The sequence below is a fragment of the Volvox carteri genome (genome assembly GCF_000143455.1).
Source record: "Volvox carteri f. nagariensis unplaced genomic scaffold VOLCAscaffold_5, whole genome shotgun sequence".
NCBI lineage: Eukaryota > Viridiplantae > Chlorophyta > Chlorophyceae > Chlamydomonadales > Volvocaceae > Volvox > Volvox carteri.
Window position 1 is genome coordinate 843,132 of NW_003307548.1, and position 22,537 is coordinate 865,668.

A 22,537-nucleotide genomic window follows, 5' to 3' on the forward strand; every position below is an offset into this window, starting at 1 on the left:
ACGTCTAGTAAAGCTCCAAATTGAGTAGCGTCGTCAAGTTCGTTTTGTGCACACATGGTCAGAAAGCATTCGTTTGTAAGTTCACACGCTTGTCGGAGTACCTCAGACAAGTTCGATTGTCAAGGGCTTCCATTCGCCAACTTCTACTCACGTTTCAAGGTTTGAGCTGAAGTTTTGCAACTTTTGCACAACCACATACATAGTCGGCTTCCGGTGCCCGGTATCGTGCGAAGTGGCTTTCAGGCCCAGCGGGGTGCCTGAGTGTGCTGTTTTCCTCCCCAGCGATCCTTATTACCGGTGCCAGAAGCTGCATGCGAGAACTGCAAACTCAAGATGAGAGAAGGGAGTGCGCAGTATGCACAGCGCCCGTATATGCGTCGTGTCACAACGGTCATGAGCGTGCAAGACATAGGTAGTGGGAAGCAGAGGACAAACACAGCAAAGGAGGGTCGGGGGAACAGGCGTTTCTGTCTGTTGCGCGAGCTGTTCGGGACCGGCGTGCGTGGAGGCTCGAGAACCATTCCTTCCAAACAGTCTCCGCCATGTACGCACGCTGGCAAACCCCTATAGCGAGACCCATGCACTCAGTCAGCTCCTGTCCCGACAAGCTACATGCACCGAAATCTCCGCACCATTTACATCCGCGCCGAGCTCGGCATGCCCAGAAACTTCTGGCTGGATATTTCCCCGAACATTGCTGCACACAGCTCCTCCTGGAAGTACACATTGCTGCCGAAAAGGTGTTACGGAAGGCCGGAGGGGCGAACGCAGGCGCGGATGATGCTCAATTATTTGGAGACCGCCAGGTTCACGGACAACGGAAAAATGACCACGGCTGTTGACTTCAAACATGTCGACCCGAACATGGGTTTTTCCAAAGATGTCATCTCTCTAGCCGATCCCCCAAGCGAGGAGGGCAGGGCCGCTCGTCGTCGATCGTCCGTCGTGTTTCGTAGAGAACTCGTAGATGATTGTCTGTGTTCGTGTTTTGTTTTATCCGAGGTCTGCCGATCACGCTACCCTCTGTAGGCTTAAACGTGGATTTTTCCCGCTAGATCTCTGGTTCCTTGCGGTCCACGTGTGTTCTGGCTCGACAGCGCCGTATGAACTTAGGGCGCGCTCTAACCCACATCCATCAAAATTTGTACAACGACGTTCCTTTCGGATTCGCGGGAATAGGATCCAAGATGGAGGCTGAATGCATCCAACATGTAACCTACTCAAACCCCCCTCTTTGCTGGATTTCCGTACGCGATGTGCAGAAGCGTGCCTCGTGCCTCCATGCGAACGCTCATTAGTAAAGCCCATTGATGGTCTGCTGCTTTAATCATTACCCGCAGTCCAAGGACTCCTTCAAAGCAACCGTTTGGGCGAAGTTTGGTGACATCATTTTTGCATGACCGCAGGACCTGTTTTCGTGTTACGGTTGGGCCCTGCCGGACAGGAGTGTCGAGTGCAGGACAGGCTCTGGAGGAAAGTGGTTGAAGTTATTGTTGCCCCTCCGAGGCACCATCGGGACACCCGGGGCAAGAAAGGCCCCCAACATCTTACATATATTGCCTGCAACAGGTTTACTTGCATGCAGATTCCGTACTGGGTTGCATGAGGGGACTGTGTGAATAATCAGAGCCACGTGCACGCACATGCACGTCCGCGGCTCCATATAAAAATAACACGCGGGACCGGTTGCAAAACCGGCTTCGTGAGCGCGAGGCGTCTGTATTTCGAGGCGCCTAAGCCAGCATGGATCCCATGATGATGATGAGGACATCCAACTAAATCATGATAGCCGGCCGTAACATTTCTTTCGTGCTATCAAAAAAAAAGTCAAGAGAATTTATTCCACTCATGTCACATAATTACTTTTATTGATAGTCCCGCATGACCTAGTTCCATATGCCCTAGACAAACAAACCGGTGAAGTCATCCCGAAGGCACAAATTTGCTGTTATTTGACAGGAAGGATTTCTGGTTGTATAGCACAAGGGAGCGAGGCAAGGGTACCTTGCCAACCGTGCGGCGCTTCCTGACGTGTTGGACTCCCCCACCAGAGAGCAACGCGGCAATGCGATGACACCACAGATACACCAGACCACACCACCGACCCTAAGGAACACGAACCACGGACACAAATGGAAACCGGCCATGGAACCGCAGGTAGCTGGCAGGGGATCGGGGATAAGATTTCCCCGCAAAAGAAAACGAGCAGATTCCCCTCTGGGCGCGCTCTCGCAAGAATTACATCCCGGATAGTAATCGATTGGGACCGGATTCATGCATGGCACGCAGCAGACCAGCCCACCCTGGAGGATCCCGTGAAGGGAAGAAAGGACGCGTCCGGATTTCGGACAACACAATCTTCTCCCTAGGCGTCTTCAGCCATCTTAGCTTGCAGTTTCGCAGCCATATCTGAACACACAACTGATCCTGCACACGCGTTGGCGTCAAGAAGCAAGAGTTTTGTATGCAGCTTACCCCACCAATGAAAATCGCTTTACCCACTATTCCAACTAGCCCGAACAGTGCGAAACAAGGCGGGCAGTGCCAATACCCAAACCAAGGCGAATCGTCCCATATCCATGAGCGAACTGGCATAAACCTACTCCACAAAGTTCAGCCTATCACAATGGGAAAGCTGGCACGGCATTGAGAGACGCCTAAGCCTATATAGATACGGGAAGTGTGTAAACCCGGCGGAAGCGGCAATGAATGGCAATGAAGATGTTGCAGGGGGGGCCACCAAAGAGCTTGCTAAATTCAAGCACAGGCCAGGAGCTATATGGCTCTGGGAGCCTGGTTACTACCCGTTACATGCTGCCCCAATTGGATGGCAGTGCACATACGTAAACAGCGTTGTAACGCCGCAAACAGTTATAACCCACCAAGAATGGCTGAACTATCAAGTACTCCGATGTCATGGTCATGACATGAGTGTAGTTTCTTTTTAGCAAGGTGACACAAAGCCCTGGCCAAGCAAGCAGGACAATTGTGATTGAGGCAAACAATGCGGCGGCTCAGGCCACGGATGTAGCCGCTAGGAAAAGCAGCGTCAGGACAAATTTCCGAGGGCTGATATTCAGGCCCTTGTTAAACTTGAAGGCAACCATAACGATAGACAACCCTTATGCCGGGCACAAAAGCCGCCCTTTCATTTGACGCTGTTTGCGCCGCCACAACAGATTCAATGCCGACCGTGACGCCCAAGTACTCAGTATTTCTACTATGCTTTCACCACGGGTGCGATTCCCACCCTTGAGGCGCCGAGCCAACTGTGCTTTACACCTCTAAATATCGGCAATCGCTGCAGTAGACACACGGCAATGCAAGTCGAGCAACAGCAGCCCTCTCCTCTCCTACATGCCAAACAAACATGCCATTACTGTGCGGTAACAACCCACGGTCGCACCGCGCCTTAATCATGATTAATATTAGACAAAGCAACCGGCCGCTCCCTCTGGGCGGTGGTACCTGCACAGAGCTGTCCGCGCCATCCGAACGATGCTGCTGCCGGTGGCCCCCCTTCCTTCCTCCATGCGTGTCCCAACCCCTCGTGTTCGGGGTAGAGAGCCGCAAGGCTCCTGCATGAGCGCAAGAGGCAAGGCTGCCGACAGACCTGCTGTCTTGCCAGGCAGGCAAGTCGCCCGTACACAGTCAACTGTAACCCCCACGTACATACCAGCCATTAATTGCATCTCCTTAATTTACTTCGCTTTGTAATTTATACAATACAACCTCCCACACAAACCTGAGCCTTCCGGCCGCGAGCCATGGACCTCTAAATGCTACCCAGGGCCCGGTAGTGATATTTACGCAACCAGATGGCACGGCAACAGTGCTTCAGGATGTCGCCGTGAGGGAAGTGTGAGGAGAGGGTCCCGAAGGAGGCCGGCGTGCCTGACCGTGCCAACCAAGGGCAGCGGCATCTCATGACGGGTCGTGCAGTGGCTTGGCCTGCGCTGGGCCCGCTGCGGCGGATTACAACCAATCTTATTTCCAATTCATATTGGCCGCAAAGGCGCCGACAGTCGCCTGACTGTACAAAAAGACATCGACAGCTGTTTAGTCTCCTGGGAACTGGCAAGGAGAATGTCGCTAGGGTGTGCAGCACCACACGCGAATGCGATGAGATGACGTACGACATAAAATTGCGCATTTTTATAATATCAAAGACCGTTGCGCCTTGCGAAAGACGACAACATGGGGACTACAGGCGCACTCGCGCACACGGACGCAATACACACATACCCGCATGCAAAACCGCATCTCGGCACGGACAAGTCCAAGGACCGAATATGCACAAAGGCGCTCACAGCAAACGGGGATTTCCATACCTGCGTGATTCCTAGCAGCCATGAGCCATGGGCAGCACACAACGACTGGAAAAAGAAGAAATAAAAAAGCAAGTGGGTCCACAAAGACCATATCAGATTTCCGATTTCGAAGCACACGCGCTCGTCAGGCAAGGATTACGACATTGCGCGCCCGCATTTGAGACACGCACCCTACCGTACGCCTTGTCACCGTCTCCTGCGCAGGAATTCTAGCGCAAAGTCACGAAGGCATGCTCGCCAGTCCCAGTGCGCCTCCCTCATCCCGAACCCCGCAGATGACCCGGCATCAGGCATACATGGGTTGCGCCGACGCCCCATACGGCGCTGCAGGACAGTCCGAACAGGCGGCTCTATCCGCCATGGCCGTCAAGAGTCACGGACACCACCATTACCACCATTACCATTCCAAAATCTGCCCCGCCCTGACATCCGCACCACCTCATCTCCATCGCAGCCTTAGCCAGCAGCATCGCCAAGCCTCAAGAGTGTGCCCGGTGCTGAACGCTGACACTTGGTACCAACATTATCACCATCATTAGGCCAAACCCCTGAACAGTTAAAACACACTGACAAAGCTCTTTATTGCGACCAACATGGAACTACAGGAAGCAAGTAAGCTTCTCCCAGCATTTGAAATGCCGTACATATATGGCACCGTACATGTGGTAAACGGCGAGCATCGTACAGAAGTGGGCAGCTGGAGCTGCACCCCCGCCGCTAAGGGACGTCCCCTGCTCGCGAGTCCGGGCTCTGAGCAAACCCCGGATAGGATTGAGTCCAGCTCAAATGAATCTGCTTGTGCAGCGCATGAATCAGGTCACGCAGCTCCTTGGAAATCGCAAGCCGCAGGCAGGGAGCCGCAGAACTGGGCAGGGGAGGCCGCCGCCTCACAAATCGCAAACCAACCTTCCTTCCAGCCTGGTGGTATGTGATCGCGCTCAACCCCGCGATAGCGATCTCTGCGCCCTCTTGCGCCAACAACAAGAAGCAAGCATCAGCCACCGCCGAAGCAACCCCCAACACCCAAACAATCATGAAACTGCCACAAACCTTACCGACTCTTCGTCACTCCATAATTCCATACTAATTACTTTTAAAAAAGTACAGTTTCTCTTCCGCCGCCTGACACGGGAATGGAACCAGCAGGCGCTGCACGAAAGCAATTGCAGCAGGTTGACGCCCGCGTATGTAGGTGTTGCGTTTTTGAAGTATCGCCAGGATATAACTAATGCTGGTCTGGGTTGACACTACTGCAATTAGCAGTTTAAGGTCCTGGGTTCGATTCCTGGGGAGACCCCCGAATTAGTCGGGAGCGCGAGATTATGGCTAGCTGCTGAGATGTGGAGTTGAGGTCACAGTTGATGGACCAGATTCGCACGCTAGATTGGTGGCGATTGCCGAACCCTCCGTCTCTTCGGGTGTTCGGGTGAATGGATGAGGAGGGGTCCCTGAAGGCTGGATCCGCCGCCTTGGACTAACAGTTCGTATGGCGAAGTACAGTGTGGTAGTGGTGGATGGTGCTATAAGGTGATAAATGATCTAGAACTGACAATGTGATAAAGCGGCCCAGAAGCCTCCCACTCTGTAACATTACATTACATTACATTACATTACATAACTAATGCGGAATCCCGACACAGACATAACATGGTCAGGGAAGCAATCCGTACAACGGTTTCCAACCCGCCGAAGGACGCCGTCGTACTGCCCGTGGGACGGGGCCGACGAGCTGCTCCCCAGCGCAGGGCAGCGCTCACACAGTCCCAAATCACCGCCCGTACCCCACCCCAAGTTGGAAATAGATAATAACTGATAAAGGTAGTGCTACAAAGGCGGATGCTTCAGCGTCGAGTTTGGTATTTGCTAAGGTCGCTTTTCTGGTCCTGTCTGGTTTCTGGTCCTGTCCTGACGTACCTGTTCCAAATTTAAACCGGCCGGCGAGTCGTGTGTCCTGGGAGCTCGACGTCACACCGCTACTCCGTCTCGTCGAGCCTCCCTCCAACCCAATCCGGCGTTCCAAGGCCAAACACACGCACCTCGTAGAAGGCACAGGCACACTATAACAATAAAAAGCTTCAGGCATTGAGGAAATCGCGCAGATCACCAAATGCTAACCACTTATTTAGTTTTGGCGGTTGACTCACCAACGGCCGATACACGAGCCCCATGCCGGTGCGTGAGCGGTCACCACAATCAAACAAATCGCACAACCAAAACACACAAGCACGTGAAACCCCCCACACGGCACCCTGTGGGGCCCACAGCAACCGCCACTAATACCCTCAACCACCGGCACTCTACACCACTAACAGCCACAACCACCAGCAACCCCAACCACGTCGACACAGGATATCTCCACAAAGCTTTAATAAAGACCTGTCTTAAAGAGCAAGCCTGCTTGCCTTCCAAGCGAGTGAAACGTTTTGCAATGCTTCGAGTCACTTCTAGAATTTCTCTGAATTCCAGACGATGTTACTAGGGGTTGCGAATGCATTCTTTGCGGTCTGCTAGGTACTACACAACCGCGGGAAGGCTCCTCCGCGCAGCACGGATATCTTGAACCTCCGCCAGCTTTATAATCGCGCATTCGGCTATGCAATTCTTTTAGCCTCGTAGCTGCCAAATCCTCACCAGCAACAATCCTCAAAAGACGCAACAACCCCTCGATGCGCGTTTCCTTTGGACCCTATACCGTTAGCGTCTATATGCACTGCGTTTATTAACTGAGCAGCGAGAAGGAAGTGCTGGAGACACATATGTGTGTGCGAATAGCAGATGCCAGACGCCGCTTCATGGTGTGTGTGCATGTATGTATGTACACCCACAGACCTCGCATCACTTGCAGAGCCCACCAAACGAAAAGCTGCCTGAATTATCGTCCCACATCAGGAAAGGGATCGAGATGACGATGGCGGCCGCAGCCGCAGTCCATCCCCCAGCAGCTGCGATGATGGGCGCTCCATCCAACCGCTACCCTGGATTGCCCTCCGGTGCAGCCGTGTGAAAACGCGACATAATCTTATTCCCCTGGGTTCCCCAAACCACGAACACACACGATACAGATATACATACTCGCTCTCTCAGGGTCCCCGACCCCGCCGGGCAAAAGAGCCCTCGCAGCTCCCAACACCACCCTGCGGCACCCGTCGCCTTGCAGGCCCTCATCGGAGCTCTTGGGCCAATCAATCATGAATGATGCAATACCACGTAGGACCATAAACATCGCGGGGTTATTACTTGCTGGCTTAAGTTGGCGAGGAACCGGCAGCCGGACAGACGCACGGCTGTTCAGACAGCCAGATGGGTCAGATGCTCTCGCCATGCAACATTAAGAAAAGGCACCACCTGCCGCCACTATCGCCATTACTGCCATTACCACCCGTGCTGCCGCCGCCGATACCAGCGCTGCTGCTGCTGCTGCAGTTTCGACAGGGCCATACCCCTGCATATCTCCATGCATGCCCAAAGCTGAGCGACTGGAAGCCACGCGTGCACACAGACACATTCTAATCCTTGTCTTAGCTCAACGGGACGCTCCTTGCCGTGGTAAAAGACCTGGCCAGCCACCCCGCCAGCGCCTGTGGCTCGTCCGCGAGAGCTCGTCCGCGGACTGGTTCCCCAGCTGCCCCCCCCCAAAGCTGCAGCGCCCTTCACCACATGTTCAGGTACACCCAGCTGCGCATCTCCGCGAGCATTGGCGCGATGAGACGGTTGGGCTTCGACGCGGGGTCCACAGCCAGCAGGTAGCTAACCGCCTCCGAGTCCTTGGCGCGGAGGAGCCGCCACAAGGCCGCTGTCAGCTCGTCGCGCAGCAGCAGCTGCTGCTGCTGCGGTGTGGGCGGCTGCGGCTCCGCCGCAACCGCCGTTGCGTGGAGCTCCCGGAGCTCCTCTACGAGCTGTGTCGCTGTCTTGTTGACATGAGGGCAGGAGGAGCTGGTGGGCAGCTCCAGCATTAAGGAGGTGCCGCTGCCGCTGGTGACACTGCCGTTGGCACCGCCCACGACAACGCTAGAGTGCGACGGGGCAGCACCAAAATGAGCACTCTGGGAGGTGAAAGTCACGGAGCCTTGCCTGCGTTTGGTGGTGGACGCGGTAACGGCAACGAAGTTGCAGCGGAGTTGCCTCGCCTTAGGGAAAGAGGTGAGCAGTTCAGTTATATGTGGCCATGGTATGGGGCGTCTCATGCCGATCACAGAAAGCGCATGGGGATATGGCACACGGCATATCCATGTGCCGAACAAGTATGATGCAGGCCACGTAACCGCCTTTCCAAGGTGTGGCCGCCACCCACCCACCTGCTCAAGTGTCCGCTACCGCATCCCGTGGACGAGCGCGGCACGCGGTCGCCGTTCAACCAGTGACCTTGCGCTGACAGGGGCCGTACATGGGCGCTGCCACTGCTCCCACAGCCCATGGCCGCCGCCGCTGCGGCAATTTTTGAGGTCACCGTCGGCGTGGCCGGGGAGGTGCGCAGGAACCCGCCCGTATCCTCGCTGGCGCTGAATGCCAGCGGGCTGTTGCTGTTCTGGAGCAAGCCCCAGAGGCCGCCAGCGCCGGGGACGGGCGTGGCCATGGCCGAGGCTGCAGCAGGCCCGCTGCTGCTGCCGTACGCCAGCGTGACTACGCTGGCGACGGGGTTGCTGTTGTTGCTGTAGTGGAGGTCAACGGAGGCGGTTGAAGACATGTCCGGGATGAGGAGCTGCTGCAGGTAGGAGGCAGCCTCGTCCCCACCCGCGGATGCGGCGCTGCTAACCATCGCCTGATCGACAATGTGTGGCGCATGGGATTGGATTGGATTGGATTGGGAGCAGTGGGGGAATGACCATTGGACGGACGAGGGAAGGCAGTTGCAGCCGCGCGTTCTACATTATGTGCGAAAGGCAGCGGAGGAAGGACGGCACAGAGGAAGGCGCAGACAATACCCAGGGGAGGGAAACAGATAGGTACGCAGAGAAGACCGCTAGAGGCACGATGGCAAAGAGGTCCGTCTGGGACCAGTGGCCAGGTTTCCCGAGCTCCCTAGCCGCAAAGCAGGCCCAACAAAAACAAGATCGCATCCTGGCGGACATGCACTGCCACCATCACCGTGCCCGCCAACTTACCATCACCGCCCGCATCACCCCTATACACACACAGTCTACTCCTTTCGGCTGGACTGTTGGCCTGGCTCGCAGCCAGAGCTGCCACGCGACCCCAAACCCCCTTGCCGACAGGACACGCACCTGCAGGCGCTCCGCCGCACTGATGTGACCTTCCGTGTACGACATTGAGCTACGGCGGTCCAGATCTGTTGGGACAACGCGGGTCAGGCGGCCACGAGACATGTCGGGAACGTCAGCACCCAGCCACTCATCGAAGTCAGCGTTGGTCGCCTGGGCAGTTGACGTCCTGCCGGAATCAGGCGCGGCGTCGCCACCGTCAGCAGCGCCGGCAGGCGCATTACGGTGACCGTCGTACTGGGCCTTCTGGAAGGCGAAATTGCTGCTGGCGGAGCGCGACTGGTTCATGCCAAAACCCAGACGACGCGCTGGCGAATACCCCTGCTGCAGCGGCGGGTGCGACTGTGGCAACGCCCCCATTGAACTGCCGTACGGTAAGTACATGCCACTCTCGTTGCTCTCGACGGCAACGGCGGCTGCGCTGCCGCCACAGCCGCTGCTGCTGCTGCCGTCAGAAGCGACAGACAGCACGCGTTGCGTCGACGCAGCGGCCGCGGGTTCACGCTGATGTGGTGGCGGGGAGGCATACTGGTGATGGAGCCCGGAGCCACTGACATTGGGAATGTGCGGCGCGGTCCGCGCGTATCGCGCAGCGGCCTTCTCCTGCTGCTGCCGCAGCTGCAGGCGGTGAACCGCCTTGCTCACCGCCATGGCCGATAGCGCACTTGTGGAGGCAAAACGGCACTGCATCAACTGCTGCAGTTGTTCTTGCTGCGGCTGTGGCGCCTGAAAAGGTGAATGCAATGAGGCATCGGCCATAATCGGCTGCTGGCCCTCTAGGGCGGCGGCCGGAGCGTCGGTAAAAGCTTCTTCCACCTGGGGCGCTTTCCCACTGGTGGAGGGTCCCCCGCCAGTCCCATCGCTGTCGCCCCCGCTCCCGGCTACGTGGGGGGAGCTGCTATCACCTAGGGTCTGTGCCGGCACCGCGGGAGCTGGCACAGCTGCTGAGCCGGTGCTGACAGTAGCCTCCAGGATTCGTCGCCGGATCGAGGGTTTGAATGAGCGGAGCTTCGACGCAAGCTTCGCAGGCCGCTTCTCGGCGGCAGGTGCTGGCGCGGGCACCAGAGGTGCTGTCCTCGCTGTGGGGCTGTCCGGTGGGGTTTCGGAGAAGCCAGGAGAGGCTGTTTTGCCGCTGAGCGACTCGATAGTGTCAGGCATGGCGCCTTTAACCACGTCGGTTACGGCGACTGCGACGGCGGCGGCAGGAGGACTGTGCGGCTGGGGTCGCGATTCTGTGGCAGGGGAGGCTGTGGACGCGGCTGAGGAGGCCACGAGGGGAGTCGGCAACAATGGTACTACTTCCGCTGTACCGAGTACAGGCGCTGGCCCGGAGACAACGGCACGAGAATCGGAGGGCCTCTGTAATGATGATGCGCCTGGCGTTTCACTTCTTGGGGATTCAAAGGATGGCCGGGCAGAACTTGCCATGCGCGGAGTTGCCTGACCCGAGCGACGCCCAGAGTAACTGCGGCTCGCAGCCAATGGCACCTCCAATGGCAGCGCAATGTGTCCGGTTTCACTCGACATAAGAAATCTCGGGGCCAATGAAACGAAAGATAGCCCGCTGGGCCCGGATGAGAGCTTCCGCGCTCGCAAGTCCTCAGCATCTGAATCGTCTGAGTCGGCGCGGAGGCTGTCTGCATTTAATGTTAGGTTATGCGGGCCTGGACTGCCTCGCGGTGTACCCGGTCCGTCTGTAAGTCCTGTGCGGCTGCTGCGAGGGGAGCCAGACTCAGTTGAAAGGCCAGCGCGAATGCTTTGAAAGAGCCCACGAATAACGCCACCACGACTGCCACTTGACGGACTATAGTCATTGCCCCCAGAACCCCCAGACGAAATACCGCTTGCAAGCTTGTGCAATGCAGCCGACGGCATTTTCTAGATTACTTAATATACAAAATAATGCATTAGAAGCAGTAAAGCTCTAAACAACTTGTCCTGCACAAACTTTTACGGAAAATTTCACTTGGTTGCCTTTTTCCAACCTGCCAGAACACGTACGACCTAGTCAGCTACATATACGACTGAATTATCATTTTGAATTGTACCACTCTTATATCGATGTCCAGGCCTTTCCGTTATTTATTTCCTTAACGTGTGAAGGCCTTAACGTTGGTCTATTTTGCAATTCACTGCTAAGGATTAATTCTTAAACCCCCGTAAGATGTTGACCATTCGAAAATCGGGTGCATGGGGATTATGTCAAGGGGCGCATACCCCCAAGGCAGATTTTCCCTTGCTTTGTTGCAAGGCAAGTCTACGAGGACAACAAGGTATGATCAAGCCATACGTTTAATTTCTCAATATAATTGTTGATGGGGAAATAGGGGCGGCTCCGAGCTGATGGGTTTGGATTGTAGAGGCGGCGCGCCTGAAGGCATGAGGCTTAACAAGTAGGCAGAACTCCCGCTGTTTAATACGGATAACCATTACGATCACATCCAATGTCTCATGGCCTGCTACCCCTGATATCCCCCCCCTCACTGCTCCGAAACCTCTCGTCACTCGGCGCTGGATTCTGTTCTCCCTTCTGCGCAGCTCCCCCACAGCGGCGACGCACGGCTCTGGCCCCAACCCTGTGCGTCGTGGCCGCCAAGAATCCTAGGGTCACACCTCGTTACCATGTTTGCGTGGCGGCGGCCGCGACAGGTGGGGAGGGGGAAACGACGAACCATGAGGGGGAACCTAATCATGGTTTAAGCTCTCCGAAGCCTTGCACCAGTGTAATGAGCTGGAATTTATACCGTGTAGACAAAAAAGCTACACAAAACCTCGGAGACACATGGAACTGGCGACCAATCGGAATCACGTTTGTCCTGGCGAACCGAGCCCAGCTTGGAATGGTTAACAAATCCTGGGGACCCAATTTGCAGTGGATCCGCATTATACCGGCGGAGCGCAGGCCACGGTCTGGGTCAACCAGGTCCCCCACCCATTGGTTCCATTCCTCCCCTCGCGTTTGCTTACGTACCTTACACCCCATGGGGGCCCCCACACCATACCGCTCATACAGGAATGGGCCAAGGGGACAAGGAGGAGGAGGGGGAAGAGCTTACAGAAGAGACAGAGCCGCAGACGATAGCGAGGCGAAACACGGAGGAGGCGGCCCCTCGAGCTGCGGATGGCGAGGTGACGGCTCAGGCGGCGGCCATGCCTGGGGAGACGGAGGCAACGGTTGCGGCCGGCCAGCAGCAACAAATGGTTTCGGAGGAAGTGGAGGAGGTTGTGGAGCAGGTCGTTGAGGTGCGGCGGTTTTATTGGCAATTCGTTCTGCTCTTGCATCTGCTGCTGTTACTGCTGCTGTTACTGCTGCTGCTACACGCTGGGACTAGGTGCTTCAGCCATTGACCTTGATAAAGTGATTGTACATACTCTGTGGAGCACTTTATGGAGAAAATGATACCAGTCTCTAATTTGCTTGTTGCGTCCGAAGCACTTGTCTGGCGTCCACCCGAATCCCTGTGCCGCCCTTGTCCATTCCCCAGCCACTCACCTTCAGGCTGGTCGCCTCGCGCTCACAAACTTACCTGACGACTACTTTGCCGGGTGGGTACGGATTAAGGATGCACTGTAAGAGCGCCAGGCCAGGAGGCGGTGTCTGGTGGGAGGGTCGAGATCCTGGATCTGGGTTATAGGCTAAGTGGGCAGGTGCAAAAGTTCAAGATGCAACCTATGGAAGTTCGGGGTTTCAATAGTCGGCGGTTTCGAAATGGGAATTACCCGGGAACGTTGTGTCGCAGGCAAAGCCGAGGATATAGACCACTGGCATTCCCCCTACATGGAGCTGGAAGGGGCTGTGGCCTACCATGGTGGCACGGACTGGTGCTGTTAGGAGCCCCAAACCCTGAGCAGTCATAGGGCGGAGGGGGCTTCTTAGGAGACAATTACCCCCTTATGCCCTCCTAGCTACACACCCACCCCACCTCCGCTGACCCAGGCCCCGCGCCCGTTCTCTTTTCCACGCCCCACTGCCCCTGCCCAGGTAAGCTAATTCTTGGCGGCCTGGCGGTCGCTTTCCTGGGTACTCTGCTGCTAGCTACCTACCGCGCTTGGCAGAAGTCCAACACGGCTCAGGCCAAGCGCATGCGGCAGATCGATCGCAACCGGGACCTGGTGGAGGGTCTTAACAAGTACCTTCTGAACGGGAACAGGGCGGGACTCACGCCGGGGGTGCTCAGGGTGCGTGTCCCTGGGTCAAGGAGGGGTTGAGGAGGGCGGGGTGCGGGTTTGGGGAAGTTTGGAAGATGCCTTGGAAAGGACCGCACACAGGTCGTGATGCATAAGCGATGCTCAAGAATTAAGCAGGTCGGATGGGGAGGTGCTGCCGCTCAGTTAGTTGGGCATCAAGCCCTCTTGTCCCATGCACCTCTCCACCGCGTCAGCCGCCTTCGTCTCATGCCCTTTGCGATCTTCTGTTCCTGCTTCTCTAACCTGGTTTTGGTCCTGGTTCTGCTGCTTGTGTGCCGCGTTGGGCCCCTTGCCCCTTCAGAAGCTGCAACGTGCCTCGGGCTTCAGCGCCGTTGAGGTTTTCCGCAAGTACTTGTGGTACTTGTTGCGGGAACGCAAATTCGACCAGGGGGCGGTGGAGGACCTGGTGGCCATGAAGGTGAGAGGGGAAGACAGAGTGGGCGCCTGCATGTATGGTGGCAGCGGGGGCCCCGTGTCGTTGTGTTCTTAGCTATCTTGCGGCTCGTGTTACGCGGGTGGTCGAGCCGTCTCTCCTGTCCTCTGTTGCTTTCCTGCGTGCCGACATCGCTTGAAACCCCGTCTCTTAGCCTTTAGCCCTTCGAGTCATGCTGAGGGATTTCTTTGCACTCCGTTACCAGGTAGGGCTGGAGCTGAGCGACGCGGATGTCGGTGAGGCGCTCCGGGAACGTGCGACCCGCATTTACGACAAGTACGGCACCCTGATGCTAAACACCGAGGGCCTTACACTGTCGGGTGCACAGCGCAAGGCCACGTGTACGTCACTCTTCCGGAAGGTAGGCGGCGTTGCCCGCAGTATGGATACATAAGTTAGGGCGTCCCTCATACGCATGGCGTTGGTGATGCTTGTCCCTTAAGTAACCCCATCATGCTCGTTTGCCAGTCTCACGTCTTCCCTTGGCCATACATATCGCAAGACGTCGCAGTGCTTGCGTCCGCTGCTCTTTCCTCTTAGACCCCGCCTACTAGTACCTTTCTCCTATCTAGCAGATTGTGGCCATTTCTTGATTTGCTGTCCCCTCTTCCCATGTCTTGTTCCCCCCGGTCCCCCCCCCCCCCGTGAAGGTGCTCTACCTGGCGGAGTGCGATCGGTTAGTGGGTCCTGCGGCCAACGAGCCAGGGGGCAGTGGTGCGGGGAGCGTGGCGGACATTGGCAAGGTAGGGTGATGGGCCGGGGATGTGGGGGAGGGGTGGCGGGCCATGGAGGCACGTGGGTGGGTGGGTGGGGGAAGGTGATAAGGATTTCTTCAGTTAGGAGTCCAGGCTTGAAGGTAGGGGATCTCATTTGGCTGTTGAAAATCAATGAGCTTGGGGGGGAGAGGATGGCCGAACTCCTCTGCACAATGATATCAATCTTATCCTACGGCACTAACTGAACGCGGCCTTACATTGTGCACATTTCTCGGATCGGAGCCGCAGATCTTTGGTGCCACCATTGAGGACATGGAGCGGCTCCGGATCCGGAACTTGTATGAAGCAGAGCTGGACCTGGAGGGCATGATTGCTGACTCGACGGATGATGACGGACCGGCGCCCCCGGCATCTGAGGGTCCCTCCAAGGCGGGCAGGAGGTGACCACCTTCCCGTAGGCCGGTCCGCAGGGAGGAGGAGGAGCAGCGATGAGACGAGTTAGTGACCGCATTAGCGATAACAGGGTGTAGGAAAGGCGCGCAGGTTTGTGGGATGCCTTTTTCTGGTGGGCAAGCAGGACGACCCTTGAGTCGTTGCAGCAGCGGGGTGCTTGTTGGTGTTGTTGAGACGCGGAGGGTCCGTGTCGTCCAAGTGCTCTGTTGACGCGTTATGGTGTGTGGCGCCACCTTGGCAAGCAGGGGTCTGCTAGGGTGTGGATGTGTGCCGGCTGAATGTTCCGGAGTTACTCGAAGTTCCCGCATGTACAACGAGGGGATTATGGGATGAAAGTTGGCCTTCGTTCGCCTTGCCAACAGATATCAAGAGGAAATGTTGTTATAGGAACGATTTAGGTATTCACACTGATTTGGGGAACATGCGGGACTGGGGCCTTCGCGGTCGCCCCTCGCACGGTATGCCATTGAAAGGGTGCAAGGAAGCAGGGTGCCGCCAACGCCTCAGGAGCAGGCACGTTGGCTGTCGACTAGCCGAATTACACGTTGGACTTATACTTTTCTTCCTTCACGTGTTGCTTGTCTTTTCCTGGTTGGGTTGGGAAGCCAGCAGTGATTCTGGTGGCTGCATGGCAGTCGATGTTTGCGAGTATTTAGTTAGCTTTGGTCAGTCAATACTTAGGGTGGCTTTTAATGTTTATATCATGTTGTGTACGTTAAGAAAGGCGGGCTCCCTAGGGCCGTTGGGACTTGGCCTTCGTCCGTTATTGCCTTACCTTATATATGTGTTTGCAGCCGTTGGCCGAATGCGGCAGCTGTGCTTAGCTGCGACTGCGATAGGCCTCGACTTGTGTTGTCCGCACAGACCGCGACACGAAGTCGCTGGTGAACATGGAAGGGTGTCTCCCGAGGTCAGGTGTGTTAGCCTGAAGGCTTGCAGGCTGGGGTTGCTGCCTGTTCATGGGGTTGCACGCTCGGTTATATCTGCCGTTGATCCTTTCGGGTCTCTTGGGGGGAGGTTTGGGGAAGTTTGGGACGTCTCCTGCGCACGTTGCCTCGTCCATTTGTTGTGTGGAGCTTCTGGCGTGGAGCCGCTGACGAGGTAGCTTCTGGGTTAGGGTTCCCTATTCGGACACACAACCGTCAGGATTAAACAGGTGATTGGCGGAACTAGGTGGGAGTATTGTTTGTCAGTTCTACCTTTCATGCTTGTGTGCTCTTATACTCTGTAACATGTGGGCTTCAGACTTACCATCTTTTCTCATCTTCTATTCTCCATCGGTGAGCTTTGGTTGTAAGCAGAGGGTCCTTTGAGCGGATGACATCGCAGCGTGGCGTCTCCCTGATGGACAGGATGCACCAAACGCCGCACCCGCTTGCGTGGGGTTGGGGTGGGGTTTCGTGGGCGGTGTGCCTTTTGGACGCCGGAAAGCATCTTTTGCACCTTATTGCCTCTTTATTATGGATGTAACGGCACGTTCGCACTGCAGGGCACTATTGGTCTGACTTTCCCCAGGACTTCAATTGTACAGCAGCGGGCCGCACATGGCTATACAAATATACTTTGCTTGGCTATATTCCCACTATTACTGGGACTTATGCGCGCAGTTCCACGATCCTTTGTCGGAGTGCGAAACGTTTCCGACAGCATTGGCCACACCAATTTTATGTACCCTTCCCAGAAATTAACGCTTTGTACAAATAACGGAGATATGATGCATTAGCGTGTATGCTAATAAATCATTAATAATCTTCATATTGTGTAAATGTACCAAAATGTTTACGGTGGACAAGGCGGAGATTTCCCTTCACCATTTCCGCTTGGTGAGGCCACTTTACCAATGGTAACTTGGGTATCATAAATAGGATTGTTGTGACGACGGATGCTCGTGACCCAGCTTTGAGGATGGAGACATCATGACCCACGGAGCCGGCACGTCACCAGAGCTCGCACATTAAATCATCGCAACTGCACCTCTGTTCGTCCTTTGATACCCAACCAAGCCCTCCTAATCGCTTAACCTTCAGGCGGCCTGCAGTTCCCGGCATTCATAAGTTTTCATCCGGGGCCGGCCTTTGGACAGCACGTTCCGGGAGTGGGACCTGTTCCCCAATCCGGGCAGTTTCAGGGACCTGGTCAACCACCCATGCATAGCCAGTACGGGCAGTATGGCTTGCAGCTCGGCTTCCCGCAGCCGCCAGCCCCCCACCCCCAGACATACCGGCACCGCTGGTCCCCCCAGCGCCAGTCCGAGGAGTCATCCCGCGGACATGACTTCAGGGGGGGCGGTGATGGCAGCCGGGATGACCATCGCCGCCGGCATTTTACGGAGGCTCCTGGCGGCCAGCCGGGAGCTAAGGGAGGCGCCAAGGGCGCCTATGATGACGAACTGAGTCGGCGTCGCTTCGATGCCTCCGCACCAGGGCCGCAGTTCCAAAAGGGAACCGGGGAGTGGAGAGCGGGCGGCGGGGCTGGCGGGGATTGGGAGGAGCGGCGTAACGGGGACGGGTGGAGGAACCGCGGCTACACAGATAGGACCAGTGCAGGGTGGGGCGGTCAGTACGGCCAACAACAGCAGCAGCAGCAGCAGCAGCAGCAGCAAGGACAACAGCAACGCTTTGGGCGCGGGGGACACTACGATGCGAGTCAGCAGCGGCAGCAGCAACAACAGCCTGCGAGCAACAACGCGGCAGGGAATGGAGTCGCGGGGGCCCAAGGCAACCGCGGCAACAATGTCGCCGACCGTGCTCTTTCTCCTAGGCACACCGCAGCCAAACGCGATGTGGGAGGACCTGAGGGAGGAGGCATCGCTGCGGCTCACCAGGTCACAGCAGCCGCCGCCGGCGGCGGCAACAACAGGTCGCGGCCGCAGCAACGCCACATCTACACCGTGTTGGGCCGTAATATTCAGGACTTGGTGGTGCAGCTGTCGCCCACTGCCCAGGAGGTCCGGGCCAAGGAACAGGTCAGGACACGGAGTTTTGGGGTATCATGGAGAAAAGGGGATGGAGTCGCCTGTGGCGCGGTTGGGAGGACCAGAAGTTGGTGTTCAAGCAGGGGGGCCCAAAGGTTCCCACTGCTGCCGCTCGCTCGTCGGTCAGCCGTTCATTGTCGGTGAATGTTTGTTGCTCGGCTGTTTCCTTCCCTCTGCGCGGTCCCGCGTTCTCTTCCAGGTAATTGAACGCTCAGGAGACATGTCAGCTAAATCCACTGTCGTCGCTTGCATCGGGTCGCGTCAGGAAATGACGCGGGGGTGCTCTCGCGAGGAGGGAGGATGTGGTGTTGGGTTATCGGGGTCATCCATTCACGGCACTGCATGGCCCCGTCCACACGGGAGGAGCCCAGGAAGACGCTGTCTTCCCTGGAGCTCTCCACGCGCACCATCCTGCCCTGGAGTTATCGTCCGCTGCATTGATGACGCATGTGTAGACCCTATGGGGCATCACCGCCGTGGCGCTGGCTCGTTAATGAACAGCGCGTATGTGTGCGGGCCTTGGGATCTTAGGGCCTCCGCAGACCCGCTTTCCGTACGGTGCTGCTCCGCAGGTACTGCAGCTCGTACGGCAGGCAGCACAGGCCGCCTTTCCAGAGTACCTGGGCGTCATGCGTGTGGAGCCGTTTGGTAGCTACATGTACGATAGTACGGAAACTTAGCAGGGCGGAAAGGTTGCTTGCGGGGCTTGATCGCCTTGATTGTTGAGTGGGGTGATTTGAGGTGTTCTTCTACATGGGTGCCTTCACGTGATGGCTGTTGCGATGGTGTTATTGCGGTGTGGATCTCCCCTCCCGTGCACCTGCGCTGCCTTATTGCTTGCCGGGTTGGGTGCTGCAATGTGCTTGCATTTTTTTGAATGCATTTTTGAATTTTTGAATGCATTTTTTTGAATGCATTTTTTTGAATTTTTTGGAAGTCAGCAACGGAACAGCGTTTTTTCCATGCACGGAAAAATGTCTGCCTTCCTGTCCGCCTACCTGCCTACCCCGTCTGCTTGCTTGCTTGCTTACTCGCTTTGCTTGCTCGCGCACCCTGCCCCTTCCGGCCCCTCCACTGCCGACTCAACCGCTGACTGGTTCGTTACGCCTGCTTTACTTCTGGCGCATCAGTCTTTCCTTGCCATCAGCTTCACTCGCTCGTGGTTCGTCTTCCCCCCCTCCACTGCCCTCCCCGCTCTACTCTCAAGGTGCGGCCTGGGCACCAAGTCCTCCGACATCGATGTGGTGCTAGTGGGCCTTGCGGAGCCGTCCTCCTCCCTGGGCTTCTATAGCAAGGGGGAGCGACCCAGGGTGCGTGTGAGGGGGAGGCACACACGGAGGACAGGGAAGCGACAACCGCCCGGGGGTGGGGGGAGGAAGGGAAAAACCGAAAAACCAGGATATGACGCTGCGGAGCTACGTCCCTCTTGCTCTGCGCCGCTGCACCTGGACCGCCGGTCAGCTATCGCTTCCATCCCCCATCTCCTTCCTTCGGTTTCCCCTCCGCACCATCACGACCGTGTATTCATTTCCCCCCCCCGCCGCGCTGTCTCAACCCAAGCACCTAACCCAAACCCCTGCTCACCGACGCGTCACCCGCTGGGGCCCCCCAGGTCGCCCGCCTCTTGGACCGGCTCACGCCGCACCTGCGCTCCAGGCTGCGGGTGACCAAGCTCATCGCCGTACGTCACGCCCGGGTACCCATCCTGAAGATCACCACCTCCGCGGGCGTCTCTGTGGATATCTCCATAGCGGGGTTGAGCGGGCCGCAGGCAGCGGAGTACATCAGGCAGCAGGTGAGGCAGACGCGAAGGGGGGGAGGAGGAGATGGGGGATTCGGGAGACGGGTTTGCGGGTTTGCGGGGCCAGCAGCTGCGATAGAGCTGCCGGATGGATGGCGTGGGTTCTGGGGGAAACGGAGGCTCAGCCGGCACCATGGTGGTGCTGGGGCTATGGTGGTGGTGGCAGTGGTGGTGCTGGGGAAGCTGGTTTTGGCGACCTGTCCGTAGTTCCACATCCTCGCTCAACACCATTGCTCCTGCCTGTGCATCTGCAGTTTATAGTGGTTTCCTCCGTCGCATCCGCACATACGCGCAGACACACGCACTTCCCCCCCCCCTCGCCCCCTCCGCACCAGGTGTCCTCGTTTCCTGCTCTGCGGCCGCTGGTTCTGGTCCTCAAGAGCTACATGCGGGAGCTGGACCTGGCGGAGGTGGCCAAGGGAGGAATTAGCAGCTACGGACTGACGTACATGGTCATGGCGCATCTGATGGTGTGGCGACACTGTGCTGGGGGGAAGGGAAGGGGGGCCTGCGCGGAGTCGATTTAAGGTTCGCGGTGCTGCTGATCTTTCGGAAGGGCTTCTCGGGTGCAGTGCGGGGACGTGGTGCCGTACCAGCAGCGTTGGTTGTGCTCGTGCACAAGATTCATCAACGCGATAAGGCATTGGATACAGGAGCCACTTACGTTCTTAGAAGGTTGGATTAGAGCTCGGTGTCGGTCTGCCGCGTCCCGGTTGGATTGGATGAGCCTATCTCCTGGCTTTCAAACTCATGGTTTGCTCCTTGAACCGCTGTGAGTGATCAACTAACCAACCAACCAACCAACCAACCGACCGAGCTACTGAACGCATGTCACAGGGGCCTGGCTGGCGCGCCCGCGGACCCCGTACCAGTTCCCACTCCCGCTCCATGTCTTCGTTTTTGTCCTTCTCTTACCCCTCACACCCCGATGAGCAGGAGGAGTCCCGTCGCGGCTCTGACCCCACCGACGTGGGCGCGCTGCTGCATTCGCTGATGCGGCGCTACGGCCGCTCCTTCGACATGGCCACCATGGCTGTGTCCGTAGGACATGGGGGCCTGGTGCCCAGAGGACAGCTGGTATGCAGCAATGCAGAGCACGCCGACCGTATCGTCACCATAGACCCCCTCACGGGTAGGCGTTTCGAGACTCACATGTCGGGGAGTTGGCGGGAACCTGCGAGTTTAAAGGGAAGAGCAAACGGATCCTAATTAGGCTCGGATTCGGAGGTGGTGTTGGAGAGGAAAGGAGAGGGGAACGGATGGGAGGAGTACGACCTGGGAAGAGTACTAGGTTTCGGAGCTGGAGGAAGGGCTGGGGAAGACGTGCTTGGGCTTCCAAGACCTGCTGGCTGCGGCTTTCTGCAGCAGCAAGGGCTTGCCACACACGCAGGCCCCGTGTGTTCAGCCTGAACCCTCCGGGATCGTGGCCTATCCCTGGGCACGTCACACACGGGCACTCCGCGCCTCTTTCCCCCGGCTAGCCGCTCGCTTATGTGTATGTATGTGTGTATCATCTCTCCGGGTTACTGCTCGTTGTCTCGCAATCCCTGCCCTCCCTGCCCCGGCCGCCCGCCCCGGGACCCGCCGGACTCCCCACTCGTGTCCCCAGGCCGCAACATTACGGAGGGCACCTTCCGCAGCGATGAGGTGCTGGATGCCTTTGCCCGCGCAGGTGAGAACAGGGCGGGCTACGCTGGGGTGTGGTCAAAATCCCCAACCATTGCATGGTGGGAAACGTTCCAGCGGCATTTGCGGCTGGCGAGCGCCGTTCAATACGTGTCTCCCGTGCAGCACCCCAAGCTTTGAACCGAATGCTCTATGTATGGCTGAACTCCGGCAATAATGCATTGATGGTGGTGATGTTGGCCGTGCGCAGATGCCTACCTGACTGCCTGGGCTGCGCGGCGGGACGAGGACGTGCCGCTGGACGCCGACATCCTGGCGCCGCTGGTTTCCTCCATACCAGACGAAGATGACGAGCAGTACGTTCAGGAGTACGCGCCGCCGGCGAATGGGGCCCAGCTGGGCAAGAGAGGCCGGTCGCAGGAGCTCGCAGGGGGGGGCGGGTAGCCGGGACGAGCGGTAGGCACTCGGCAGGTAGGAGAAGGTCTAGTGAAGAAATAGAAGGGAGGAGCACAGGTGGTGGTGATGTTAGTGGTAGGTATGTATGTCATGGTGGCGGCTAGCTGTCTGAGGCGGCGAATGCAGCGGCGCAGTAGGTTGGGCCGGACGGTGGCGAGGCGCTAGGAGGTGCTGAGACGGCGCTCCTGCATGATAACATTGCCGCTGTAAAGCGATGACATAGTGTTCTGGCAGCAGAGCTTAGAGAGCACGTTTCTTGGTGTTTGATTTGGATGGATGGGTGGATGATTGGATGGATAGACGGATGGATAGATGGGCGGTGAACGGCGGATGCGAAGTG

The 22,537-nt window shown here is 57.3% G+C and overlaps 3 protein-coding genes across 3 annotated transcripts; 2 read left to right on the forward strand and 1 right to left on the reverse strand.

Annotated features, from left to right (window-relative positions):
• Nucleotides 1-7,981: 7,981 nt before the first annotated feature.
• VOLCADRAFT_87354 (uncharacterized protein) lies at nucleotides 7,982-11,077 on the reverse strand (the record flags this gene model as incomplete). The annotated part of the gene is made up of 4 exons (XM_002947172.1): nucleotides 7,982-8,402; nucleotides 8,627-9,090; nucleotides 9,554-10,737; nucleotides 10,996-11,077. The coding sequence occupies 4 exons, from the start codon at nucleotides 11,075-11,077 to the stop codon at nucleotides 7,982-7,984; spliced, it is 2,151 nt and encodes a 716-aa protein (XP_002947218.1).
• A 917-nt stretch (nucleotides 11,078-11,994) lies between these two features.
• On the forward strand, nucleotides 11,995-15,331 carry VOLCADRAFT_116322 (uncharacterized protein; the record flags this gene model as incomplete). Its single annotated transcript, XM_002947040.1, has 8 exons — nucleotides 11,995-12,199; nucleotides 12,564-12,793; nucleotides 13,036-13,096; nucleotides 13,533-13,729; nucleotides 14,040-14,156; nucleotides 14,377-14,532; nucleotides 14,822-14,914; nucleotides 15,170-15,331. 8 exons carry the CDS (start codon nucleotides 11,995-11,997, stop codon nucleotides 15,329-15,331), a joined length of 1,221 nt encoding a protein of 406 aa, XP_002947086.1.
• A 1,784-nt stretch (nucleotides 15,332-17,115) lies between these two features.
• On the forward strand, nucleotides 17,116-22,185 carry VOLCADRAFT_87356 (uncharacterized protein; the record flags this gene model as incomplete). Its single annotated transcript, XM_002947041.1, has 9 exons — nucleotides 17,116-17,163; nucleotides 17,583-18,305; nucleotides 18,887-18,972; nucleotides 19,522-19,624; nucleotides 19,927-20,109; nucleotides 20,451-20,585; nucleotides 20,953-21,247; nucleotides 21,725-21,787; nucleotides 21,992-22,185. 9 exons carry the CDS (start codon nucleotides 17,116-17,118, stop codon nucleotides 22,183-22,185), a joined length of 1,830 nt encoding a protein of 609 aa, XP_002947087.1.
• Between the last annotated feature and the right edge of the window lie 352 nt (nucleotides 22,186-22,537).